Source organism: Sus scrofa, chromosome 8, assembly GCF_000003025.6.
Source record: "Sus scrofa isolate TJ Tabasco breed Duroc chromosome 8, Sscrofa11.1, whole genome shotgun sequence".
NCBI lineage: Eukaryota > Metazoa > Chordata > Mammalia > Artiodactyla > Suidae > Sus > Sus scrofa.
Window position 1 is genome coordinate 77324710 of NC_010450.4, and position 21947 is coordinate 77346656.

Below are 21947 nucleotides of genomic sequence, written 5' to 3' on the forward strand. Positions count from 1 at the left end.
CAGCAGGACCCTCATTCCATTGAAATCCTGTCTCACTGCCTCCCTTAGTCAAACAGCCTAGCAAAAATCACTTCCCTAATATCGTCAACACCAAATTCTTTTAAAATATCTGCCAGGCAAGATATAGGTGGGCCTTTTCAGACTTGTCCCAAGAAAAAGCTGACATGCCAAGAAGCATAGCCTCAGCTCCACGAAATTCACAGTCTGGACTAAGAGCTCCCATCGCCCTGGTCAGGTTCTGAAATGAGTCAATCTTAGGTCCCCCAAAGATGCCTGAATGCGTGTAGAAGGCATGCAGGCAGATGGTCTTGGCAGCCCTGTTACTTGGGTGGTCACAGTGAGTCGGGCTCCTGTGCTGTGGGACAGGAAGAAAATTCACAGGGAGGGGCTGTCCAGCTAAATCAGGTCCCGTCTTAGGATTCCAAATGCAGAGGCCCAAGAACTTTGTCCCTGTCCTTAGAGAAAACCTCCACAAAAATCTTTGACCGAAGCCCTGTGTTCCCAGTTCACAAGCTATGAAGATAAACTGTCCTCCACGAAACCGACGGCCCAGTAAATGCCTGAACACAGAGACGATTTACTGAGGCAAAATTATCCTGAAAACAATTCCTAGTCTTCCGAGACCTCTTTCTAAAGCATTAGGTTTATGATGGTCATTCAGAATGCGAAAAAAAAAAAAAATCAACTCCATTTTCTTAAAATGTTTCCTCCACGATGCAGTTGAAGAATGGAGTATAAACTAGCGTGATGGTGCTGTTTTAAGCTGTTATGGATGATGGAGAATTAGCGTTGCGTGATTTACAGACGGATGGTTGAAGCGAGAGGGGGCCGAGAATAAATTCTTTATGACTTAAAGCCTTGTGGCCTCAGGTACAGAGGCCTGCTGGTCCAGGAAGAGCTAATACTGCAAGGCTGGCAGAGACGCGCAGCAAAACCACAAATTACCCCAGCCCGGCCAGTGCCTCCAAGGAGCACAAGCAGTAATAACTGTCCTGCAATAAAGTGTTCCATAAAAATGGCAGAGCATGCCAGTCGTGCCAGTAAATGCAGGGCTGGTAATTAGCAATTACACTGACCTGCCCCTGGGGACAATCACCATCACCCTGATGACGTGTCCCACCCCTGCCAGGGTGCTCACCAACAGGACAGCAGCCCATACCAATCCACGTGCAGAACCAGCTGCCTACCCACAACCTGGAGCCTCAACACATCTGGAAACCCACCTGCCCTGACCATGGCAACCAAGCCAATTCAGAGACACCAAAAATGATTTTCAACTCTGAGGCCCACAGCTGCCCAAACTGAACAGGCAATGCTCACATTCACATATCCTGTTTCTAGGATCTGCTCACAAAAGGATGCTCTCCTGACAACACACCGGGCTCAAAGTCAACAGCTACATCAGCCTAAATAAAAGCCACTTGCTGAGAAGAAGATACCCCACAACCCGCTGAACTGAATACACCTTCTTCATGTGATGGAGGCAAGAACTCCAACCCCAGCACGTCAGAGTTCTTTTTCCAAAGTACTACTAAGTAAAATGGGGACCATTTTGTAATTCCTCTAAATGCCAGGGAAAGGAAGTCTCTATTAATAAAACCACATTTCTGATGGGTTACTCCAGCGTTTCCTTTTCCTGTCTGGGAAACTAATTTACCCTGTGAAATTGTATTTTGGACTAACCTCAACCTGGAATCTGTTGAAAACTTTAAAAACCTGTACTTGGCCATCTCCAAAAATCAATCTTAAGTATCCCGGTGCTCTCATACACTTGGAACCGCAAAACACACTCCAGCTGGAACATCACATCGGACCCTGAATTGTGAATCGAGGTGAAGAACAGGATGTTCCAGGATCTTGACTCACCTCCACTGCCCAGGACCATCAGGCTGGACACGACGCCAGCTCACGGGCTGCAGCAGAGCCTGTGTCCATCGTGTCCTCCCGCAAGTGGCTCAGCATCTGACGTGGAAGGCTGTTCATGGAAAAGCACCCACACACCTGGACGTTTTGAAGGTGGAGTTCCCGTCGTGCAGTGGAAGCAAATCTGACTAGTATCCATGAGGATGCAGGTTCGATCCCTGGCCGCGATCAGGATCTTACATTGCCGTGAGCTGTGGTGAAGGTTGCAGGTACAGCTCAGATCCCATGTTTCTGTGGCCGTGGTGTAGGCTGGCAGCTATAGCTCCGATTCGACCCCTAGCCTGGGAACCTCCAACATGCTGCGGGTGCGGCAAAAAATAAAAAAATAAAATATGCCAAGTATTGTTAAAATTGTCTCCCAAGCTCATTGTAAAACAGATTTCTAAGGGTGTCTCCTGTCATTTGGTGACTAGGGTATTTGACTTCTAGTTCATTACGGTGATTTTTCCCACCAAGGACCACCCATCATCACCCACTTGCTGAGCAGTATCTTCCTGCCTGCCTGGGTCAGTGTTCATTCTGCCAAAGCCCCCAAGATGTGCTCTTCTCCTATTTTAGCTTCAGGTTTCTGCTTTCTTCCCTCTGGCATGTCCCTGCCACCCCCCAAACCTCTAGGGGTTCACCAGAGCGCCAGTTCCCTGTGTACTTCCAGGTCAGTTTTCTGACCTCATGTTGAAAAGCCCAGGACGCAGTCCTCTAGAGGAGGGCTGCAGTGGACTCACAAAGCTGACCAGCATCCAGCTCCAGGTGGAAAGGGTTCTGTGTTGATCGGCTGCCAGCATTCCTCTGCGGGAGTGAACCTGCCTCCCGCCCCAGACGCTGGTCATCTCCTTCCTCCTTTAAATCAGATATACTTCAGTACCAACTTTAAAAGATACTCTTCCCCTTAGGCTGCCTTCCACAAAGGGGGCTATGGTGTCTATAATACAGCAACACAGACTCGAGAAGAACTGACACCGTCACCAGATAATGGAGAGAAGTGTAAATCAGACAAGAAAGCTAAAGAATACAGCTTCCAGACGCAACTTTAGCATCTGATATACCTGGTGAGTCCAAACCGGAAGGTGAATACTTGTGCAAAACAAAGGTGGAGGACTCTAAATTACAGCTGAACTCCATCCTTCTGTGCTCTGAGCCACCTGCTCTTCAGAGCGACATATGCAGATATGGGCGGGCACTGGGAAGCAAAGGCAGGCCGGTCTGCCGTGCCACAGCCAGGCGAGCCATCTTTCAAGACAGACCAACTTGAAGTCCAAGTTGTCCAGTGAATTGGGCTCTTTGGTTTCCCACTTACACTTGGATACACTGAGAGGCCACCTCCTGAGAGCCACCAGGCCCCGCCTGGACCTCCTGGGGCTTTTATTCGAGGGGCTGGGGGGCTGCTCCTCTCCCAGAGCTGCCTCAGGATCCCTGAAACACAAAAGGCAGCCTCCGGTCTGCAGCATCTCAGCTGCGCTGCTCTCTCCCACCCGCCTTCTGTACCCGGGGCCTGATGAAAACCAGACCAGCGCTCCCGAGGCACAACTACCAGCCCTGTGGCCCAGGTGGTCTCAGCGAGACACCCACAGAGAGAACAGGGAGAGCTGGGTTTCCAGTTTCCCTCCAGACAGCGAGGCTTTTCCTGCTTATGTGCTTCTCACCTGTCCGCAGCAGAGGGGAGCGGAATCCAACATCCATAAATACCAGTTGCTGATGGGTCTCGTTTTTTTAGCCCCCTCAGTTATTTTGCATGTCCCTCCACCACCCTCGTGGTTTAAGGAGACCATGGCTCTAAGTGTAATTAGAGCGCAGAGGTGCTCATACATCGTGCTGGGGGAACCTTCTGATGAAGTCTGTTCCTCAGAAGGCAGCGAGCCCCCAGCAGGCCCCCGGCTTGCAGGGCTCCCTGTGACGTGTTTGGCTTAACAGCCCAGTTCCCAAAGTGGCTGTACAGTTCCTCTTTCTCTACAAATTGCAACATAGTAGAAAAAACAATTTTAAATAATTACCAGTGTTTGCACAGATTGTATTTAGTTTACCTTTATCCTCCCCACCCCTCCACACACACACACACACACACACCCCAAACCATGAAATAGTTCCACAAATGAATCATTTTGTTCTTCATAAAATACTTAAAAAAATAACAATGGTTGTCATCTTATATGATACCATGCTTTTCTTCATCAGGGTGATCAAAGTCCTAAAAACCAAAGTAACAGTTTGCATAGGTATGTTTCATCTTGTGCAAATCTTACTAAAATAAGGCTGTTTTCAGTGTTTAGGTAGCGATATACTGAGTAAAGAAAGCTCTGCATTCCAAATTCTCTCCAGTGACATCCCACTTGCCAGGCAGAGTGCTGAGACCAGTGGATCTGCCCGCACCATAAGGCAACACGTGTCTGGCAGAATAGCCGTCTTGGAAGTAAAATGCAAAGGGATGGATGATATGTGTTTACGTGGCGAAGGCAAGAGGGGCGCCACCCATGTTCTTCCCTTTTATAAAACGGAATCCCAGATGCAGGTTGCAGGGGCAGATGTGCAATCTCCACGTGCTGAAGGGCCCGCCTTCTGACCCAGGCACCTCCAGAAATCACTGACCCCCCAGTATTCGCTTGCTGTGATCCCAGCTACCAGCCGAGGGATGACTCAAAGGGACGGAAGAATAAGGACCAAAAACTCAGGAAAAAGGAAGCCAAGAAAGCCTGGCCAGGGGAGCAACCGGCTGCTGAGACCTACGTTCTCAGGGACACACGGTGGAAAGACCCGGCTGGAGAGAGGGGAGGTGCCCAGAAAACCTCCTTCCCCACCAATCAAGTATCGGCAGGAAATCTCAAAATAGAGATTTCTGTAAGCAGCTTTGCCTTTAACATTCAGTCAGGACACTAAAACCTTAAAAACAAAACAAAACAAAACAAAAACCTCTATTAAAAACAACAACTACAACAAAGCTAACAGCAGGAGTCGTCCAGGTCGCCCAGGACCTTGCAGCAGAGGATAGAGTGTTCCTGGGCCAAGGCAGCGAGCTCCTTCAGGAACTCGGGGAAGAGGGCGGCGGCCAGCATGGTGTTCCTCACTGGCCCAGGCAGGCTGGGGGGTGCCCCTGCCAGCTTGGCTCTGTGTGTCAGGAAGGGCTGAAGCACTCTTGGGGGGCCATCCAAAAAGTTCTTGCCACTTGCTGTCCTGGAGGCATCCTGAACAGGATCTGAAAGCAGAAAGAAGACGGCATTGTGACCCTCCAGAGGCCTATCCGTCCGGCTGCGAGTGAAGTGTGAGTGGCGGGGGGCAGGGGTGTTGGCGGAGACTGTCTCGTTCAGGTTCAGTTCCCGCACCGACTGGACTCCCCAGCCCACCCCTGATTCCACTCAGAGGCACACAGATCGGCCCAGCAGATCCAATCCAGCACTGGGCATGTGACATGAGGGGTTTTTCCCAAGGCCTGTGTGAGGAACTTCATGCAGAAATTCTGGCAATACAGTTTATCACGAATCCTCCAGGCCCAGGACATGGCCGGGGGGAGGGGCGGGGGGGTGCTCCTGCCTCTGCATCAGCCAAGTGCAGACAGCTCACCTCAGTGCCTCCCCGTGTGGGGTGGCCATCTGTCCTCTGCCAGCCAAGCCCCGAGCACACGGCCTCAGGGTGCCAGCGTCGAGGACCCCAGCGCCTCCAGGCCGGGACTCCCAGCCTTTGTGGAGGATACAATGGAAGAAGCCTTTTAAAGCTTGGAAATGATGGAGAGGGACCTGGGCACTGGGCACTTCCTGCAGCCGTGAGCATCTAGGGAAGTGGCCAGATGACTTCAGTCAAGGAAAGTTTCCAGGGCTTGCCGTCGTCTCAGGTTCAATAACGTAGATGGAAGATGATATGAACCAGACTTTAATATATGCAAGTAATTTGCATTTTCCTAGCAAATCAGTCCTACCAATTAAAATGGTTCAACTTTCCTGACTGTTTAATTCCTGAACATCTCCAGCCTTCATACTGATGGAAATTATTTATGCCTTCTCTGCCCCCAACTCAAACAGACTCATTACTCCATATAAATCATGATATTCAAGCTCTCCATTACTTTGGCTGCTTTTTAGGATTCAGTCCCATTTTTTACCACTCTTCTCAGGGTGTCGCTTAACTACAGTACTAAAAATTCTTGACATTTATAGCACTTTCTCACATCTCACTACTATAGTCTTCAGTGTAAAAAAATGTCCTCCACTTTACTGCTTTAAATATCCTTTTAGATTAAAGCTGATCACAGTTCTTGCCATAAAGAACTGGAAACTTGCTGAGAATCTGCTGCTACCTTGTAGCAGAAATTCACAATATGTCTTGACAAAGGAGTGAGGACCTAAGTGTTGATGTCCCCAAGGACACTGCCAGCCCCGGGGGACCTCACCTGAGCGCCCCCACCCCAGCCCTCCAGCACTGCAGCTTTCCAAAGGGCCCAGCAAGGCTCCCCAAGGACACCAGCCTGGAGATCAAGGGGAAGGGGCACTAGCCCCAGACCAAGACCTGCATCTGCGCCCCTAGACCCTCAGCAGGCCTAAGAGGAACCAGCAGAATGGTTAAGAGCCCAGCCTCTGCCACTCACTGGCTGAGTGACCTCAGACAAGTTGCTTTCCCTCTCTGTACATTCATGTCCTCCTGTGTCAAAAGCTCACGGCTGTAAAGATTAAACCAGTCAATAGGTCCAAAAGGACCTCTTGGTAAGTGTCAGCCATCACGTCCCCATCAATACAGTCACCAGGGACTTTATAAAACCATTTCCACTTCCTGTCCGGAAGAGACCCCCTGTCCTAGCCTCCCACTCATTTTATTTACCAAAGGGGACCCGCAAGGCCCTTCCACCTTACACTGCGGTGTGTGTTCTCTTCTACTTGACCTTGGGGTTTCTGAGGGCGGAGCCCCACCCGAAGTGTCCCCAGCACACTTCCTCATTCAGAGCGGCAGCCGAGGGACACCTGAGTCATTGAGGGAAGGAACGGACTGCAGCAGGGCCACTGGCCCCTGCCTCCCTGGTTCATGTCCTCATCCCCATCTTTCTCTTTCACAGTCACTTCTCTTCTCCCCCTGAAGGGCTTTGGTGGCGCATTTTATCTAGCTTGATCCAGGAATGTAAAAAGTGTCACGGCCAAGGCTCATCTACCTGGCTTGAATCCAAGCCTCTAAACCATCTTCACTAACGAAGGCAGGAGCGCACCCAGCAAAGGGGACGAGACCAGCAGGCAAGTCCTGGCGGTGGTTCTGGCCCGTCGGCACGGGGCCGGCCCCTCTGTGAGTCAGACTCAAATCCCCGTGTGGCAGCCATCATATGAGGCCTCAGTTTCCTTTTCCACGTAATGGGGGAGAGGGCCTTCCTACCCCCTCCCAGGACTGGAGGCCCGTGAAAGGACCCTGGAAATAAGTAAATACATCCTCTGTGGTTTGGAAGGTATTTGAGAGGAAGATGAAGTCTGGCACGGGGCTGCGCCTCAGAGACCCATGGGCTCATGGTCTCGAGAGTGACCATGTGATGGGGGACAAAGTCCGCCCAGACTCCGACTTCTGTGTGCAGCGTGAGTGAGGAGGCTTCTTTTCCACCAGGGCAGCAGGAGGCCGAGGGAATTGGGGGGAGGAGTGGGTGGCTTCGACCTGAGGAAAGGGCCCAAAGAGAAGAGGCGGGGGGCCAGGAATCCAAGTCAACGTCAGAGCAGGACTGGTTTCCTGAAACGTGACCCTGGCTCTGAAAAGGCACACAAGAGGGTTTTCAAGATGACTGCTGGGAAGACTCGAGAAGCTCAGGGAGGAGTGGGACCCCCCCCCGCCCGCCCGCCCCACCTCAGCTGTCGGCCGCATCAGACAAGGCGAGCAGCACACAGACCTCGGATGCCCTGGATTCTAATCGTTCTCTGCTCTGAGTTCCAGTGAGAGTGAGGCTCCCACTTTCACCTCAATCCAGGCAACCAGGTCAAACCTGCTTTCTGAGTCAGCTTAGTTCAAGAGGACGTGAGCCTTTCTCGTTCTGCGAGTTTAGATGTTTTAAAAGTCAGCGGGGAGGGTGTCACTTTGCTAACCTGAAAGAAGTTGGGAGGTTAATCTGAAAAACTCCATCAAAGGGAAGTCTTCATTGCTTATCCACTCCAAATGCAATAGTTTGCATCTCCTAACCCCAAACTCCCGGTCCATCCACTGCCTCTCCGTCCCCACAGGGAACTTATATCTAATCACTTGCAATGGCACATGATGGAGGATAATGTGAAAAAAGAACGTGTGTGTGTGTGTGTGTGTGTGTGTCTGTCTGTCTGTCTATGTGTGTGTGTGTGTGTATGGCTGGGTCACTTTGCTATATAGCAGAAATTGACAAGACACTGTAAATCAATTATAATAAAAAATAAAAATGTATTTTTTAAAAAAGGAAGTCCTCTCTCCCGAGAGCAGCTTCCCACAAGTGCACGTGGCCTGAGTGTCACAGACCTTAGGACTCACCCACCACAGCTGCCTGACAGCCTTATGCGATGGGAACAAGATCTCCTGGGCACATGGCTGGCAGCCCAGCCCTCAGATGGTCTGAAGCCAGGACAGTGTACAATGCCAGTGACTCCCACCACCCCCACCCTAACCTGAACATGTGCACCCTCGGCTCTGTGAACGAGGCACCTGGGCTTCGTGTTCCTGGCTGACCACCCCGGGCCTCTAATTTCAGCTTCCTTCCCTGAAAGTGAAGCTGACACTACCCTTCTTGCCCACTGCACAGTGCTGTCTGAAAACTAAACTTGTCCAGAAAAGCACATCACCAACTGCAAAACAGAAGTAAAGACCAATCCTGGAAGTGCAGTGTGAGGCTCAAGTTGCCCTCTGTCTGGAAGGCTACAAAAATGCCCATAATCCCTTGCAGCTCTTCGCCGCAAGAGGTGGGGCTTGCCCATTCTTGAATCTGGGCTGACCCATGGGTTGGGCTAACAGAACACCACAGAATCGACCTTGCGGGGTTCCAAGCTGGAGCCTCAAGGGACTGTGTGTGCTTCTGCCCTCGCTCTCGCCACACTATAGCCATGAAGTTGACAGGCCAGGGCTAACCTGCTGGATGATGAGAGGCACAGACCCCGCCAGTCCCATCACCCTGGCCAGCAGCCACCTACCAGAGCGAGCTATCCCAGATGCCCAGCCACCTGCCCAAGTCAGTCCTGCCACACCCACTCAGACCATTAGATCTCCTGGAAAACCACGCAGACTCACGCACACTGGCAATGGCTTGGTTTTGCGCCCCTGAGCTTCTGTAGTGGTTTGCTATACACAAAGCTAATGGATGCATTGTCCCTCCTGGCATCGGTGCCCCTTGCTCAGGAGGGACAGACCCAACAGGCCGCCTGTCCACGGCCTAGAGAGGCCACCTGGGGCTCGCAGGCTGCCTTCCCACAGGTGTGGGGCATCTCTCCCTCCAAGTATGGCCCACCTGCAGGGTCGGTGCTTGCAGCTGCCCCTTCACTTCCCTGGTGGCAAAGACCCCCCTTTCTTTCTGAGTCAGCCTTGCAGTGCCCTAATGCCCTTCACCTACAGCCAGAAAGGACTCAAGAGATGGAAGACAGACACTTCACTTAAGAGTCAAGGAACACGAGGCCCAGTGGGGCAAAACGACCAAGATCAAATAGTTACACAGCGGCAAGGTCAAGCCTTCAGCGGGCTGGCATCTTCTCAGCTTCCCTCAGAGGTTTCACAGTGCCCTGAGTTACACTTCTGGCTCTCAGGCCAAATCTTGATTCCCATCACAGGCTTTAGCCCAGCTCTCTCTACTGTTCACCTGCCACAAAGAAGCCTGGTGTGGCCTGGGGGAGAAAAGCAAAAGCCAGGGCAAGATGGGCCATTCCCTGGTCTGCACCTACCCAGGGGGAAGCCACAGCTCAGAAGACAGTTGTCAAATCCATGCAACCTGAGCCAGGCAGCCCCGCCCCCAGGCCGCCTCCTGCTGCAGCCTCGCCCTTATCTGTTCCCCACCCCCCAAACACGCCTTTAGAGCCAATGAAAAGGCTCGCTCAGGTGGTTTGAGGGGCACATTAACCTTACTTCTCCGGGTCCCAGAAAGGATTTTACCTTCCAGAGCCCTAAAGCACATTTATTTGGGGCCCGCGAGTCTCTGACAACATAATAAAGAGAATGAATGCCCTCCTTGGGTAGGACTGGCCAAAAAATGGCTCAGTGTGCAGACATAATACTTCTTTTCTGGCCCGCTTGTGCTCTGTTATTTATTTCAGCCTGGCAACACCCCACACATCATTCCTTCCCGAACTACTTTCACTTAGGAAAACAAATGCCCCACTGGACCCTCCCAAACCAGGCCAGGTGAGGGCAGGGCAGACCTTCCTTTTGGTTTGAAGACACTCAAAGGAGGCTCCTCCCTGTTGGGTAAGAGCAAAAAAAAATTTTTTTTTCTTTTTCTTTTTTTTGGCTGCACTCTTGGCATGCAGAAGTTCTAGGCCAGGGATCTAACGCACCCCGCAGCAGAGACCCAAGCCACAGAAGTGACAACGCTGGGTCCTTAAGCTGTTGAGCCACCAGGGAACTCTACAGGAATCTATTTAGATGTTTTAGGGTTCAGGAATTGGTGTAGCACCCACTATCCTAAGTCCGGAAGCTGGGGAGCAAGGAGCGGATTTGGGGGGGCACCCGGGGAAGGACCCCAGCTGACCTTTGGTGGGTGCCTCGGGGCTTGGGTCAGACAGGTCCACGCGGAAGAGCAGGTACTGCTGCGCTTGGATGAGGAGGCCCGCGAAGTCTCTCTCCATGGAGGCAAACTGCTCAATCTTGTTTTTCACAGACGCGAGGACCTGTCAAAGTCAGCACTCTTGACGTTAGCGCTTCACTGCCGAGCTCCAGCCTACCTTATCCGTACATCTGTCAGGCCCAGCCCGGGCTGCAGGATGATGGGTTTTTAACTGCCAGGGTGTTCTGGGGAAGGTCCCCTAGAAACATCAGGCTAGACGAGGCTTCGCAGTTTGTCCAGAATAATCGACACAACCAGCGGAACAGGAAGGGGAGGAGAGCAAGGGAATGAGAACTGACTGAGGGGTTATGGAAAGCCCACCAGGCGGGGCGGGGTGGGGGGCGGGATGCAGCGCATCAGCCCCGCAGCGGGGCGCACGCGCATGCGCGGACCGGCATACCTGGTAGAGGGAGCGCACGCTGGGCTGGAAGACCATGTTGGTGTTGAGCAGGAACGAGCGCAGGAGGGGCTGCGGGTAGCTGGCCAGCTGCGTGATGATGCCGATAAGCAGCAAGTTCACGTGCAGCGAGTTCTCCAGCATGTTCTCCAGCTTGGACAGCACCACACTGATGAAGGGCCCTGGAGAAGGACACGAGGCTTCAGGTTCCCCTGGGCACGCGGGCCGCCTCGCCAGACGACCCACCACGTGCAGATCAGACTCAGAAACGCCGCAGACACGGCTGGGCGGTCTCCGGCCTCAAAACCAAACCACGAAACCAACCACAGCCACAGAAAGCAAGCAGATACCTGGGCGTGGGGGCTACTATTTTTGACCCTGTGGGCGGTCTTAATACTTTGAAAATTATCCTAAACCTTGGGGGGAACAATTTTCACTTTAAAATCAAAAGATACTTTTCCATGCTATTTCTGTATCTGTGGGGGCTGCCAGTGCTCAAAAACAGGCCATTCATCCTATGATGCTGCTGTGCTGGAGGGCTTCTGCAAACATGAGAGGCCATCAGAAGTTTTAGTAACAAAAAACCTTTGTATTGTTCAAGAGTAGGAAACACATATACGAACTCTGTTTACCAGACGTCTACACTGTGGACACCAACTGTCCATCCCCAGCAAAACACCTGAGAAAGACTGTCTTGTCAGTGGCATAACATGGAAAAGCACAGCATGTAAAACCAAAAGAAGATGAGGGGTGAGTGAGGCCTGAGCTGTAACTTTAGAGCCACACTTTATTTTTTCAGAGGAGAGAGAGAGAGGGGGCTGGAGAGAGAGAGAAGGGCCTCATTTGGGGAGCTAGAGTTTCTTTTCTTAAAAAATGAAAATCTCTATGTAAGACTATAAGAGCAGTTCATTAAAAATGTAGGCAAAAAAAAAGAAGCGCTTTGACTAATCTGGGCCACTAGAAAAAGAATATGCTTTCTGTTTGAATTCACTGAAGACAGGGAAAATCAAGAAAATAAATCTGGCATTAATAAACATTACTTGACGATGTTTTCCATTTTCACTGTAACTGTGGTCCATTAGGCAAAATCAATGAGAATTCTCTATTTTCCCTGTGGAGCTATTGATAATGCGCCACTAAATCGTGGCCTATGTATAACAATAGCACATAACCCTTGATGAATAAATATGCCTTATGAAGACAACACCAACATTAATGTGAGTTTAACAAAACCATACTTCATCGCAAGATGCTTCAATCAGAAGCCTCAGTAGTATAAGAGGGTAAACCCTTTGTAAGAAAGCAGAAGGTGGAATTCCCATTGTGGCTCAGTGGTAATGAACCTGACTGATATCCATGAGGACACGAGTTCGACCCCTGGCCTCCCTCCATGGGTTAAGGATCCAGTGTTGCCATGAGCTGCGGTGTAGGTCACAGACACGGCTTGAATCCTGCATTGCTGTGGCTATGGTGTGGGCCAGCAGCTGTAGCTTCAATTTGACCCCTAGCCTGGGAACCTCCATATGCTGCAGGTGCGGAGGGAGGAAGCAGAAGCTGTCCGTGAGAAATGGAAACATCAAACCTAAGCTTCTAATGCATGCAGGCAAGTAACAGGGCTGTGTGCTGAACACAGAGGATGTCCCTAAAGGGCCTTGGAACTCAGAAGAGACCCTCCCCTGTGTGTCGAGATTAGCCCCAACTGCTCCATCCTAGGGAGGGGACAGAGCTCCTGAGCAACTTTCCATCACACGGGAGGTGAATGAAGAGGGAGCCCCTCTTACAAAACAAGACGGGGAGAGTTGGCCAAACGCACTCAGAAACTCTGGATTGGAACCCCACTTTGAAAGCAACTTGATGGGATTGCATCAAGAACCTCAGAAACATCACCAGGAGCTCTTCTTAATTCTAGCCTTCTAGGGAACCCCACAAGGGGAAGGCTGTCCTCACGCCTCAACCCTGATCCAGGCTTTCCCCATCCCCTCTCGCCTGCTCCTCTGCAGTTCCCAGGGTTCAGCATCTGCTTCCTTCCAGAGGAGCAAAGACAGATGAATCAGTGATACTTGGGTAGGGAGAGCCTCCTATAAAAAAGCATCTCCTGCTGTGGCACAGTGGGTTATGGATCCAGCATTGCCACATCTGTGGTTGCAGGTGGCAGGTGTGGCTTGGATTTGATCCCTGGCCGGGAAACTTACATATGATGCGGTGTAGCCAAAAAAAAAAAAAACAAAAAAACAAAAAAACAAAAAAAAAGACATCTTGGGAGTTCCCTTTGTGGCTCAGTGGCTAATGAACCCAACGACGAACCATGAGGACATGGGTTCGATCCCTGTCCTCACTCAGTGGGTCAAGGATCCGGCATTGCTGTGAGCTGTGGTGTAGGTGGCAGACTCGGCTCAGATCTGGCATTGCTTCGGCTGTGGTGTAGGCTGGCAGCTGCAGCTCCGACTGGACCATTAGCCTGAGAACTTCCACATGCCACACGTGTGGCCCTAAAAAGCAAAAAATTACAAAAATTTTAAAAAAGAGATGTCTCGTTAAGAGAAGCCCTCAGCTTCTCCACCACATTTCCAGACTATACTCAGCCTCATGTGGCCATCCCACAAACAAGAAAGCTGCACTGAGCGGGGACAGGGGACAGCCTGTCACTACAGTAGGGAAGAAAAAACCCACCCTCTGAGAGAAAGTGTCATCGTTATTTCCCTTAAACAATAGAATATTAGGTCAAGGTCAGCAGGCCATCATTATAATCCACTAACAACATTCATTACAGTTTCTTGGACCTGATGAATAAGAAACATATATTAAACCCTTTAAGTTCCTGTTTTATTCAGAGCTGATTTCTAGCACTTAAAACAACCACGACAACAAACCTCCTTAGCAAAAGGCAGTTGCTAGGAGAAACTAGAGAACCACTGAAAACGAGAAAACTCAGCTGCAATTCAGAAAGCCACAGGTGTGTATGGGGGTGAGGCTGCATCTTCCCCCCTTTCTTCTAGGAAGACAGATAAATCCCCCGCCCATAAGATACTGAATTTTCAGGACGGCTGAGTCTGTCCTTCCCCTCTCTCCCCTCAAGCCCGCTTCCCCTGTCCTCGTGTGCCCCAACCCCTGCCCACCCCATGTTCCCCTAACTCGAGAGGGGCTGCCTCGATTCTGTGCCTCGGCCTGGGAACCAGCTCCTGAATGGTGACCTTCACCTCCGCCTCCCCCGCAGCACCACCTGAGGCCAGAGTCTCCTCCTTTCTTGTCTGGACTTCAGTGACAGTTTTTCTATTTTAGCAAAGATTAAAATGGTTTCATGTTGTTTGTTCTTCAAACATAATAGGAGTATACTGGAGGCTGACCTCTGTTAACAGATTTGAGTGTAGCCACCAGAAATGTTTTACGTATAGGATAAGATAATAATTGGAATATAGGAGTTTCCATCATGACTCAGAGGTCTACGAACCCAACTAGCATCCATGAGGACATGGGTTCGATCCCTGGCCTCGCTCAGGGGGTTAAGGATCCGGCATTGCTGTGAGTGTGGTATGGGTCTCATATGCGGCTTAGATCCCCTGTTGCTGTGGCTGTGGTGTAGGCCAGCAGCTACAGCTCTGATTCAACCTCTAGCCTTGGAATCTGCAGGTACAGCTCTAAAAGAGCCAAAAAAAAAAAAAAAAAAAGAAATTTACATTTAAAATATTTATTAATCACTCAATATGTACCAGGCAGTGTTCTAAGCAGTCTTCATGTTTCAGCTTGCTTGAATATTCACAACACCCTACAAAGTATGTTTATTATTTATCCCCATTTAAAGAAGAGGCTGAATGCTAAGTGCACAGTTAGTAAATGGAGTCATAGTTTTAGCTCAGGTCATCTGTTCCCAGTGCTGGGTTTTTTGGGTTTTTTTGTTTTTGTTTTTGTTTTTTGCTTTTTAGGGCCACACCCACGGCATATGGAGGTTCTCAGGCTAGGGGTCCAATCAGCTACAGCCACCCGCCTACACCACGGCCACCACAACGCAGGATCCCAGCCGCATCTGTGACCTACACCACAGCTCACGGCAATGCTGGATCTTTAATCCACTGAGTGAGGCCAGGGATCGAACCTGCATCCTCTTGAACTCTAATCAGACTTGTTTCTGCTGTGCTACGGAGGGAATTCCCAGCGCTGGTACTCTTAACCAGTGCACTGTCTTGCCTCCCAGAGTATGTGTGGTGTGTGTATGTGTGTCTCCTGGTGGTGTTTTTGTTGTTTTTTTTTTTAACAAATGATAAAATGACAACATTGTCTATCTACACTTGCTTTTCCACTGAACAATATATCTGGAGGCCACTTCACCTCAGCACACACAGAGATGAAATTCATTCACAAAATAGTTGCCTCAGGAGTTACATGAGCAAACCAGTCCCCTTCTGGGAGACACTGAGGCTATTTCTAGTCATTTTCTGTTATAAACAACGCTGCAGTGACCATCTTTGTGTATACATCTTGGCACACCCGCATGAGTACAGCTGTGAAAAGGCTTCTAGAAACATCATCACTGGTGCGGTTCTGAATTCTGACGTGTTGACAAGAGGTGTCTTACTTTGCTCGTCCTGGCACCAACCTCTCCCCACTCCAGCACTCTCTCCACACTCTCCCAGGCTGGCCTGGCTAAACACGGATCTGCTGGCATCTCTCACTAGGGCATCTTCTGTTCTTGGCTTGGCCAGACCGGCTTTGCAGGTTCCTCTCTGCCTCCCACCACCCATGCCCTATCTCACACACACACACACACACACACACCCAACTAGGAGCTCTGTCTGGCTCCTTTTTTCCACCTGTTGTTTCCCCTACCTGGACTGTCTTTCTCAACTGCTTTCACCAGAAGCTTCTGGTCACTGTCCCTCCTCTGTGAAGCCTTTCCCACTCCCATGCTGGGCTTCTACAGGGTTACTTGGGACAAATAACATAGTTCCCACCCAGAGAGTACAGTTGTTCTCTCTTGATGTTTCCTCGGAAGTCTGCAAATCCCTTCATTTTTGTGTCCTTAGTATTAGGGCTGCTGAATGCATGAAAAAATAAAATTCATGGAGTTCCCGTCATGGCTAGGCAGTTAAGGAACCCGACTAGTATCCATGAGGACCTGGGTTCGATCCCTGGCCTCACTCAGTGCGTTAAGGATCCAGCACTGCTGTGAGCTGTGGTGTAGGTGGCAGATGTGGTTCGGATCCCACATCGCTGTGGCAGTGATGTAGGCCAGCGGCTATAGCTCCCATTGGACCCCTGGCCTGGGAACCTCCATCCATATGCCAAATGTGCGGCCCTAAAATGACAAATAGACAAAACAAATAAATAAATTTCATTAGGTAAATGAAATGGAAGCCTTTGTGCTGAGAAGTTTATTCATTTCAGCGGCAATCAAAATTGTGTGGGAGTTAAGCCAGCTGCTGCAGAACACAGGCCAAACTTTGGACACTGCAAAGTACACATATGTGTACAAGTGTCAAAGGAGGAAAAAGGTGAGGTCGTAGTTAAAATGACCTGTATGTATCAAAAAACTCAGACTATGTTCTGCTGGTTTTCAGGTGTATCATATTCAAAATATTGATCTTATTTAACAGGTGGTGTATTAGCATTTTTTTTTCCTAAGCCATATTTTGTTTCCTCAGTTTATATACTGCCCAAAGGATGAAGCTCCTTTGTAAGAAAGCTAACATTCTGGAGTTCCTGCTGTGGCACAGTGGGTTAAGAATTTGACTGCAGCAGCTGAGGATCCTGCAGAGGTGCAGGCTTGATCCTCAGCCCAGCACAGTGGGTTAAAGGATCCAGCACTGCTGCAGCTGTAGCATAGGTTGCAGCTGCAGCGCAGATTCAATCCCTGGCCCAGGAACTTCCATATGCTGTGAGTATGGCCATTTTAAAAAAAAATTTAAGGAGTTCCTGTCGTGGCTCAGTGGTTAATGAATCCAACTAGGAACCATGAGGTTGCAGGTTCGCTCCCTGGCCTCGCTCAGTGGGTTAAGGATCTGGCGTTGCCGTGAGCTGTGGTGTAGGTCGCAGACGTGGCTCGGATCTGGCAATGCTGTGGCTCTGGCATAGGCCAGAGGCTACAGCTCCGATTAGACCCCTGGCCTGGGAACGTCCATATGCCGCGAGAGCGGCCCAAAGAAATAGCAAAAAGACAAAAAAAAAAAAAAAAAAAAGCTGACATTCTAAAGAACAATCTTCATTATCAGTGGGTAGTCCTGGTGTCCTGGAGAACCCTGCAGACAAAGTTGAGATTCCTGCTGAGCGAGAGTTAATGGTGCAGAACTTGGGGCGGAGCTAGGTCACTTCTGCTTCCTCGCCTCTCACTGCCCTGCTTCAGGCCTTCAGTCACCCCGTTCTCCTGCCACCTCCCCTCCCCTAGCAACTGGGAAAAGCCAGATTTTCTAATCCTTTTTACTTATGATTGACTGATTGAATTTTAATTAAAACCCATTCACACTGAAATGTTATCTCAAGTTAGAACCTCAAGCCTTTTAATTGTGGAATTAAAAGGTTTCTCCCTGTTTAAATAAATTTTCAGGCATCAGTGGAAACAGATGAATAAATACAGGAAGAGCATAGAAGAGCTCCTTGAGTGGATGTTAAGACTGCCTGGCTGATGTCGTGATTCAGGATGACCCAAGGACTCAGGGGCTTAGTCTCTCCCCACCAAGCAGGCTGGGGAAGGACAAGCTTCAGCTGCCAGGAGCTGCCTGTAATAACAGTAGTGACCCAGCCCACCCCACGCAACCCTAGTATCACATTTGATCACCCCAGGATTAAGACACCAAGGCCACATGGCTGGAAGTGCCAGAGCCAGGATCCCCTACAGGCCTGACGCAAGACCAGTCTGTCCCTGTGAGATGCTGGCTCCTTCAGGATGTCTCCTCTAACTGAACACCACTCAGGGGCCCACCCAGCTGCCCCGAGACAGAGGAATCCTCCTCCTCCTCCTCCTCCTCCTCCTCCTCCTCCTCCTCCTCCTCGCCAGTTCCCTTTGTGCCATGATTTGTGGATTCAGATTTTGTAGGAGCGCAAGAGCCTTCGGGGGCCTCCGCATGCTGCCCCTCCCCCGTCCCCCCAGGTCCTCCACCTGCCTCTTGTCTGTAGAAAAACTTTAGCCAAAGAAATCAATTTAATCAGAGAAATGAGAAAATACGAAGGCAAAGGAAAACAGTCAAGCAAGACAAAATAATAATAGTTTAGCCATTAAACAAAGTCAAGGACCTTCAATTCTTCCTCAAGGGCTACAGATGATATTCTGAGCCAGAACCTGTGAGCTGTTTTGTAGATAATGAAACCCCCACCAGGTCGAAGAGGTTAACTGCAAGATGAGCAGACTGTAGCCATGACATAAGCTGCTCCATCTTGCAGCATTCCAAAAACTGGCCTCAAGAAAATGGGAACAAACTGATCCTGTCATAGAAGATTAACTGTACTTGAAACAATCAAGATGACGCTGATCAGACCACTGCATGACTAATTTCAAGACAGCTATCAGAGCACGTAGCCCTCCCCTCGACTTGCACACCCCTGAAATTCCCCTTTAAAAACTCTTCTCTGATTAGCAGTGGGGAGTTGGCCTTTGGACATGAGTCCAACTTTTCCCCAGGTTGTTGGCCCTCTGAATAAAGCAACCTTTCCTTTCCTACCAACACTTTCCTTTTGAGACCCAGCTTTCGAGCAGCAAGCAAGCAGCCAGACCTGCATTCGGTAACACTTTTCCTTGGCTGATAATTTAATGATAATAATTCTACCATAGTTCCTCACCTCAATCCACTTAACTGATACCCCATCCTATCCATTTGCCTCTTCCATGATCTCTACCTGCTGTTAGAGGTGTATCACCTAAACACACCCTTTCCTCAGTAGAGTGATGATTTTTTGTGGGTTTACTCTGCTTATTTTTGGATGGAGATTTTGTGATTAATTGAAATGAGCTTCCAGGCAAAGGCACAACTAACCCCAATGGCCTCTTCTGTGTGGCTGTGCACACAGCCACACTGATTCAAGAGGTGTTCTGAAAACCTACTGTGTGCTCTGTCCACTGTTTAGGACTAGAGATAGAGCAGAGAACAAGCCAACACCTGTGCCTAATGAAGTACACTTCCAGTGGGGGATGCTAATTTTTTTTTTTTTTTTGTCTTTTTAGGGCCACACCCCCCACCTATGGAAGTTCCCAGGCTAGGGATCAAATTGCAGCTGCAGCTGCAGGCCTACACCACAGCCACAGCAACACCAGATCCAAGCTGCATCTGTGACCTACACTACAGCTCATGGCAACACCAGACCCTTAACCCACTGAGCAAGGCCAGGGATGGACCCCACATCCACATGGATACTGGTTGGGTTCTTAACTTGCTGAGCCACAATCGGAACTCCAGGAAACTAATTTTTTTTTTTAAATACGCATAAAGCAAACTGTAGCCCACCTGATCCTTGTGGCAGAGCTTCCTTGCCTGCCCGCTTGCACCTCTCACAAGCGTCCTAACCTATTAAATCTATTTCTTGCCTATCAAAAAAAATAAAAAATAAAAAAATAAAAATACACATAAAGACAAATGCTAAGAAGGAGAATTAACTGGACTAAAAGAAATAAGGGTATTAATAAAACTGGACTTCTTGTGTGGTTTAGTCCTTTTATCAAAGACATATCAAGAGATGTTAACTCAACTGCAAAATTTAACCTCTAATTTGCTGTGGAAAGAAAATAAGGCAATGATTACAAGAATGACAAAATAAAACAAAAATGAAACCACCCACCCTGCTCCTTAGAAAAATACTTCTGCCCTTGTGGTAGATAAACTGACAATCCTTTACCTGCATCTACCCGGCTTTGCTGGTGCAATAACCAAAAGCGATCTAAGAGCATCACCTGTGAACGGGGTGCTCTGAGTCCTCAATGGACGGTGACTGCCACCGGTGGCCTCATCTCTCGCCCCAAATGGGAACGGCTGGGTCTCTGCAGCTGGAGTCTCCGCTATGAAAGAGTCAAAGTCGTCGTCCTCCTCCTCCTCCTCGGGTTCCCTTGGCCCCTCCTCCTCGTCTCCTTTCCTCTGGTCCTGCTCCCCCTCTGGCTCCTTTGTGAGAAGCAGGGGATCAGGAGAGGAGAAGCACTGCTCCATCGAGCCCTCCGTGCCAGAATCCAGTTCTTTAATGATCTGGTCATACTGGGCAATGAAATCTTCGCCCTCGGGGTTGGTGGTCGCCAGGTGTGCATCGTGCTCTGCCTGGGGAGAGTGGGGCACTAACTCGGGATCTGGTCCTGGGACGACCTCAGGCACTTGGTCTCGCTCGGGTTCCTTGGCTACGCTCTGCAACGCGTCTGATTCATCCCTGCCGCGTTCCTCTTCCGAATCTGTCTCTGGCTGAGCGCCGGGCAGGGGGCCGTTGTGCGCGGTGGGGCTCTGCACCTCGGTCTGGGCCTGGGTTGGGGGCCTCGCGCCGCCCTCCTGGGAGCTCCTGGCCTCCTCTGCGTCCTTCTCAGAGCACAACCTGTACACCATCACATCGTCCTGGAAATCGGCCTCTTCGATGTAGGCCCCTTTGAAAAGCAGGATGGCATTCTTCTTCATCTCCTGGATGTGCTTGGGGGGCTCCACTGGGGCCGGGGGGCCCGAGTTCTCTGCATCCTCGGATGGCCCAGGGGAGCCCCCGTCTGCCCCCGAGGAGATGCCGGTGTCATAGCTATCGTCCCACTCCAGCTCCACGTGGCTCCTGTCCTTGCCCAGAGCCAGGGGGGGCCCGGGCGTCCTGAGGACGGGCCGCTGGCTGAGCGCAGGGGAGGTGGAGCGGGGCGCCCTCTCCTCCAGCGGAACCGGCGGTCCAGGGCCAAGCGCCTCGGGATCGGGGGAGTCTCCGTCGTAGCGGGCAGACCACACGCGGCAGTCCCTCATGCAGCGCAGGATGTTGGTGTGGGCCTCCCAGAGGTACTGCAGGTAGCTGATGTCCAGGGCTCTGCCGGCCTCCACGATGCAGGCGGATGGCGAGAGCGTTTCAGGGAGCCGCTGCTCCATGGGCCCTGCAGGGGAGACACACAGATCTGAACCGACCCCTCTGATGCTCAAGGTGAGGTGAGGGGCGGGGGCGGGGGGGGGGGGGCGGATGCACATGCGACTCATCACACTGCCAAGGCTTTGGGCCACCAGCTACTTGGGTTCTGCTAATTCCCAACTAAAGGATTTCCAAATAATAACAGTGTGATGTTTAAGAAGGAAAAATAAGAACAGAAACTCTAGCCTCCTGGAACATGCTAAACCCATCTGGCAGGTCAGATCCTGGCTAGCACAGACCCCAGTCTGTTACTTACTATCGGTCTTTAGAGAAACAAGAGCTAATAATGGCAACCTCTCAAGTTGCTGAGAGGATTACGTTCCTAATATATTGAATATGGTGCCTGCCACAGAGTAGGTAATAATTAGAAAGATTTTTTATTTTGACGCTAAAGTGGAAAGCCTATGTAATCCATGAATTTGGGAAACAGATTTTCTCTTGAAAACCCTGGGTTTTTCGATAAGCCTATTAATTCATTCTGCCTTCCCGGGAATTATATGTACCAAATACTGTCTTATGACAAAGTCACATTCACTACCAAAATAGCCCTTTTAACCTAAGAATGATATTCTGACCACCTTTGATGTTAAAAGATCTCAACTGTGTAACTGAAATAGCTGTGAAAATATCTGCGTTTAAGTTTACATTTTTCCCTTGGGGGGAAAAAAAAAAACTCGAACAAGGAAAAGCACAGATGCTACCATTTCCTAAACATCTCCTACATGGCAGGTGCTTTATCAGTGCTACTGAATTTTATCCTCACAACAGCCCTATATGGGGATACGGTTCCCTCCATTTACAGATGAAGAAATCAATGTTCAGAGACAAAGATCACTTAGGGAGTCAGTGGCAGAGCCACATGTCAAG

The 21947-nt window shown here is 50.1% G+C and overlaps 1 protein-coding gene across 5 annotated transcripts in view; it reads right to left on the reverse strand.

The window, feature by feature from the left end:
- The window catches only part of FAM160A1 (family with sequence similarity 160 member A1), a 299486-nt gene continuing 281455 nt past the window's right edge, over window positions 3917–21947 (reverse strand). For all 5 annotated transcript variants that reach the window (XM_021101513.1, XM_021101517.1, XM_021101515.1 and 2 more), the window contains 4 exons: window positions 19903–21048; window positions 11037–11215; window positions 10562–10700; window positions 3917–5107 (listed from right to left, as the gene is read on the reverse strand). In XM_021101513.1, coding sequence (XP_020957172.1) covers window positions 4854–5107; window positions 10562–10700; window positions 11037–11215; window positions 19903–21048 — 1718 coding nt within the window. In that variant the 3' untranslated portion in view covers window positions 3917–4853. The remainder of the gene's footprint in view (window positions 5108–10561; window positions 10701–11036; window positions 11216–19902; window positions 21049–21947) is intronic.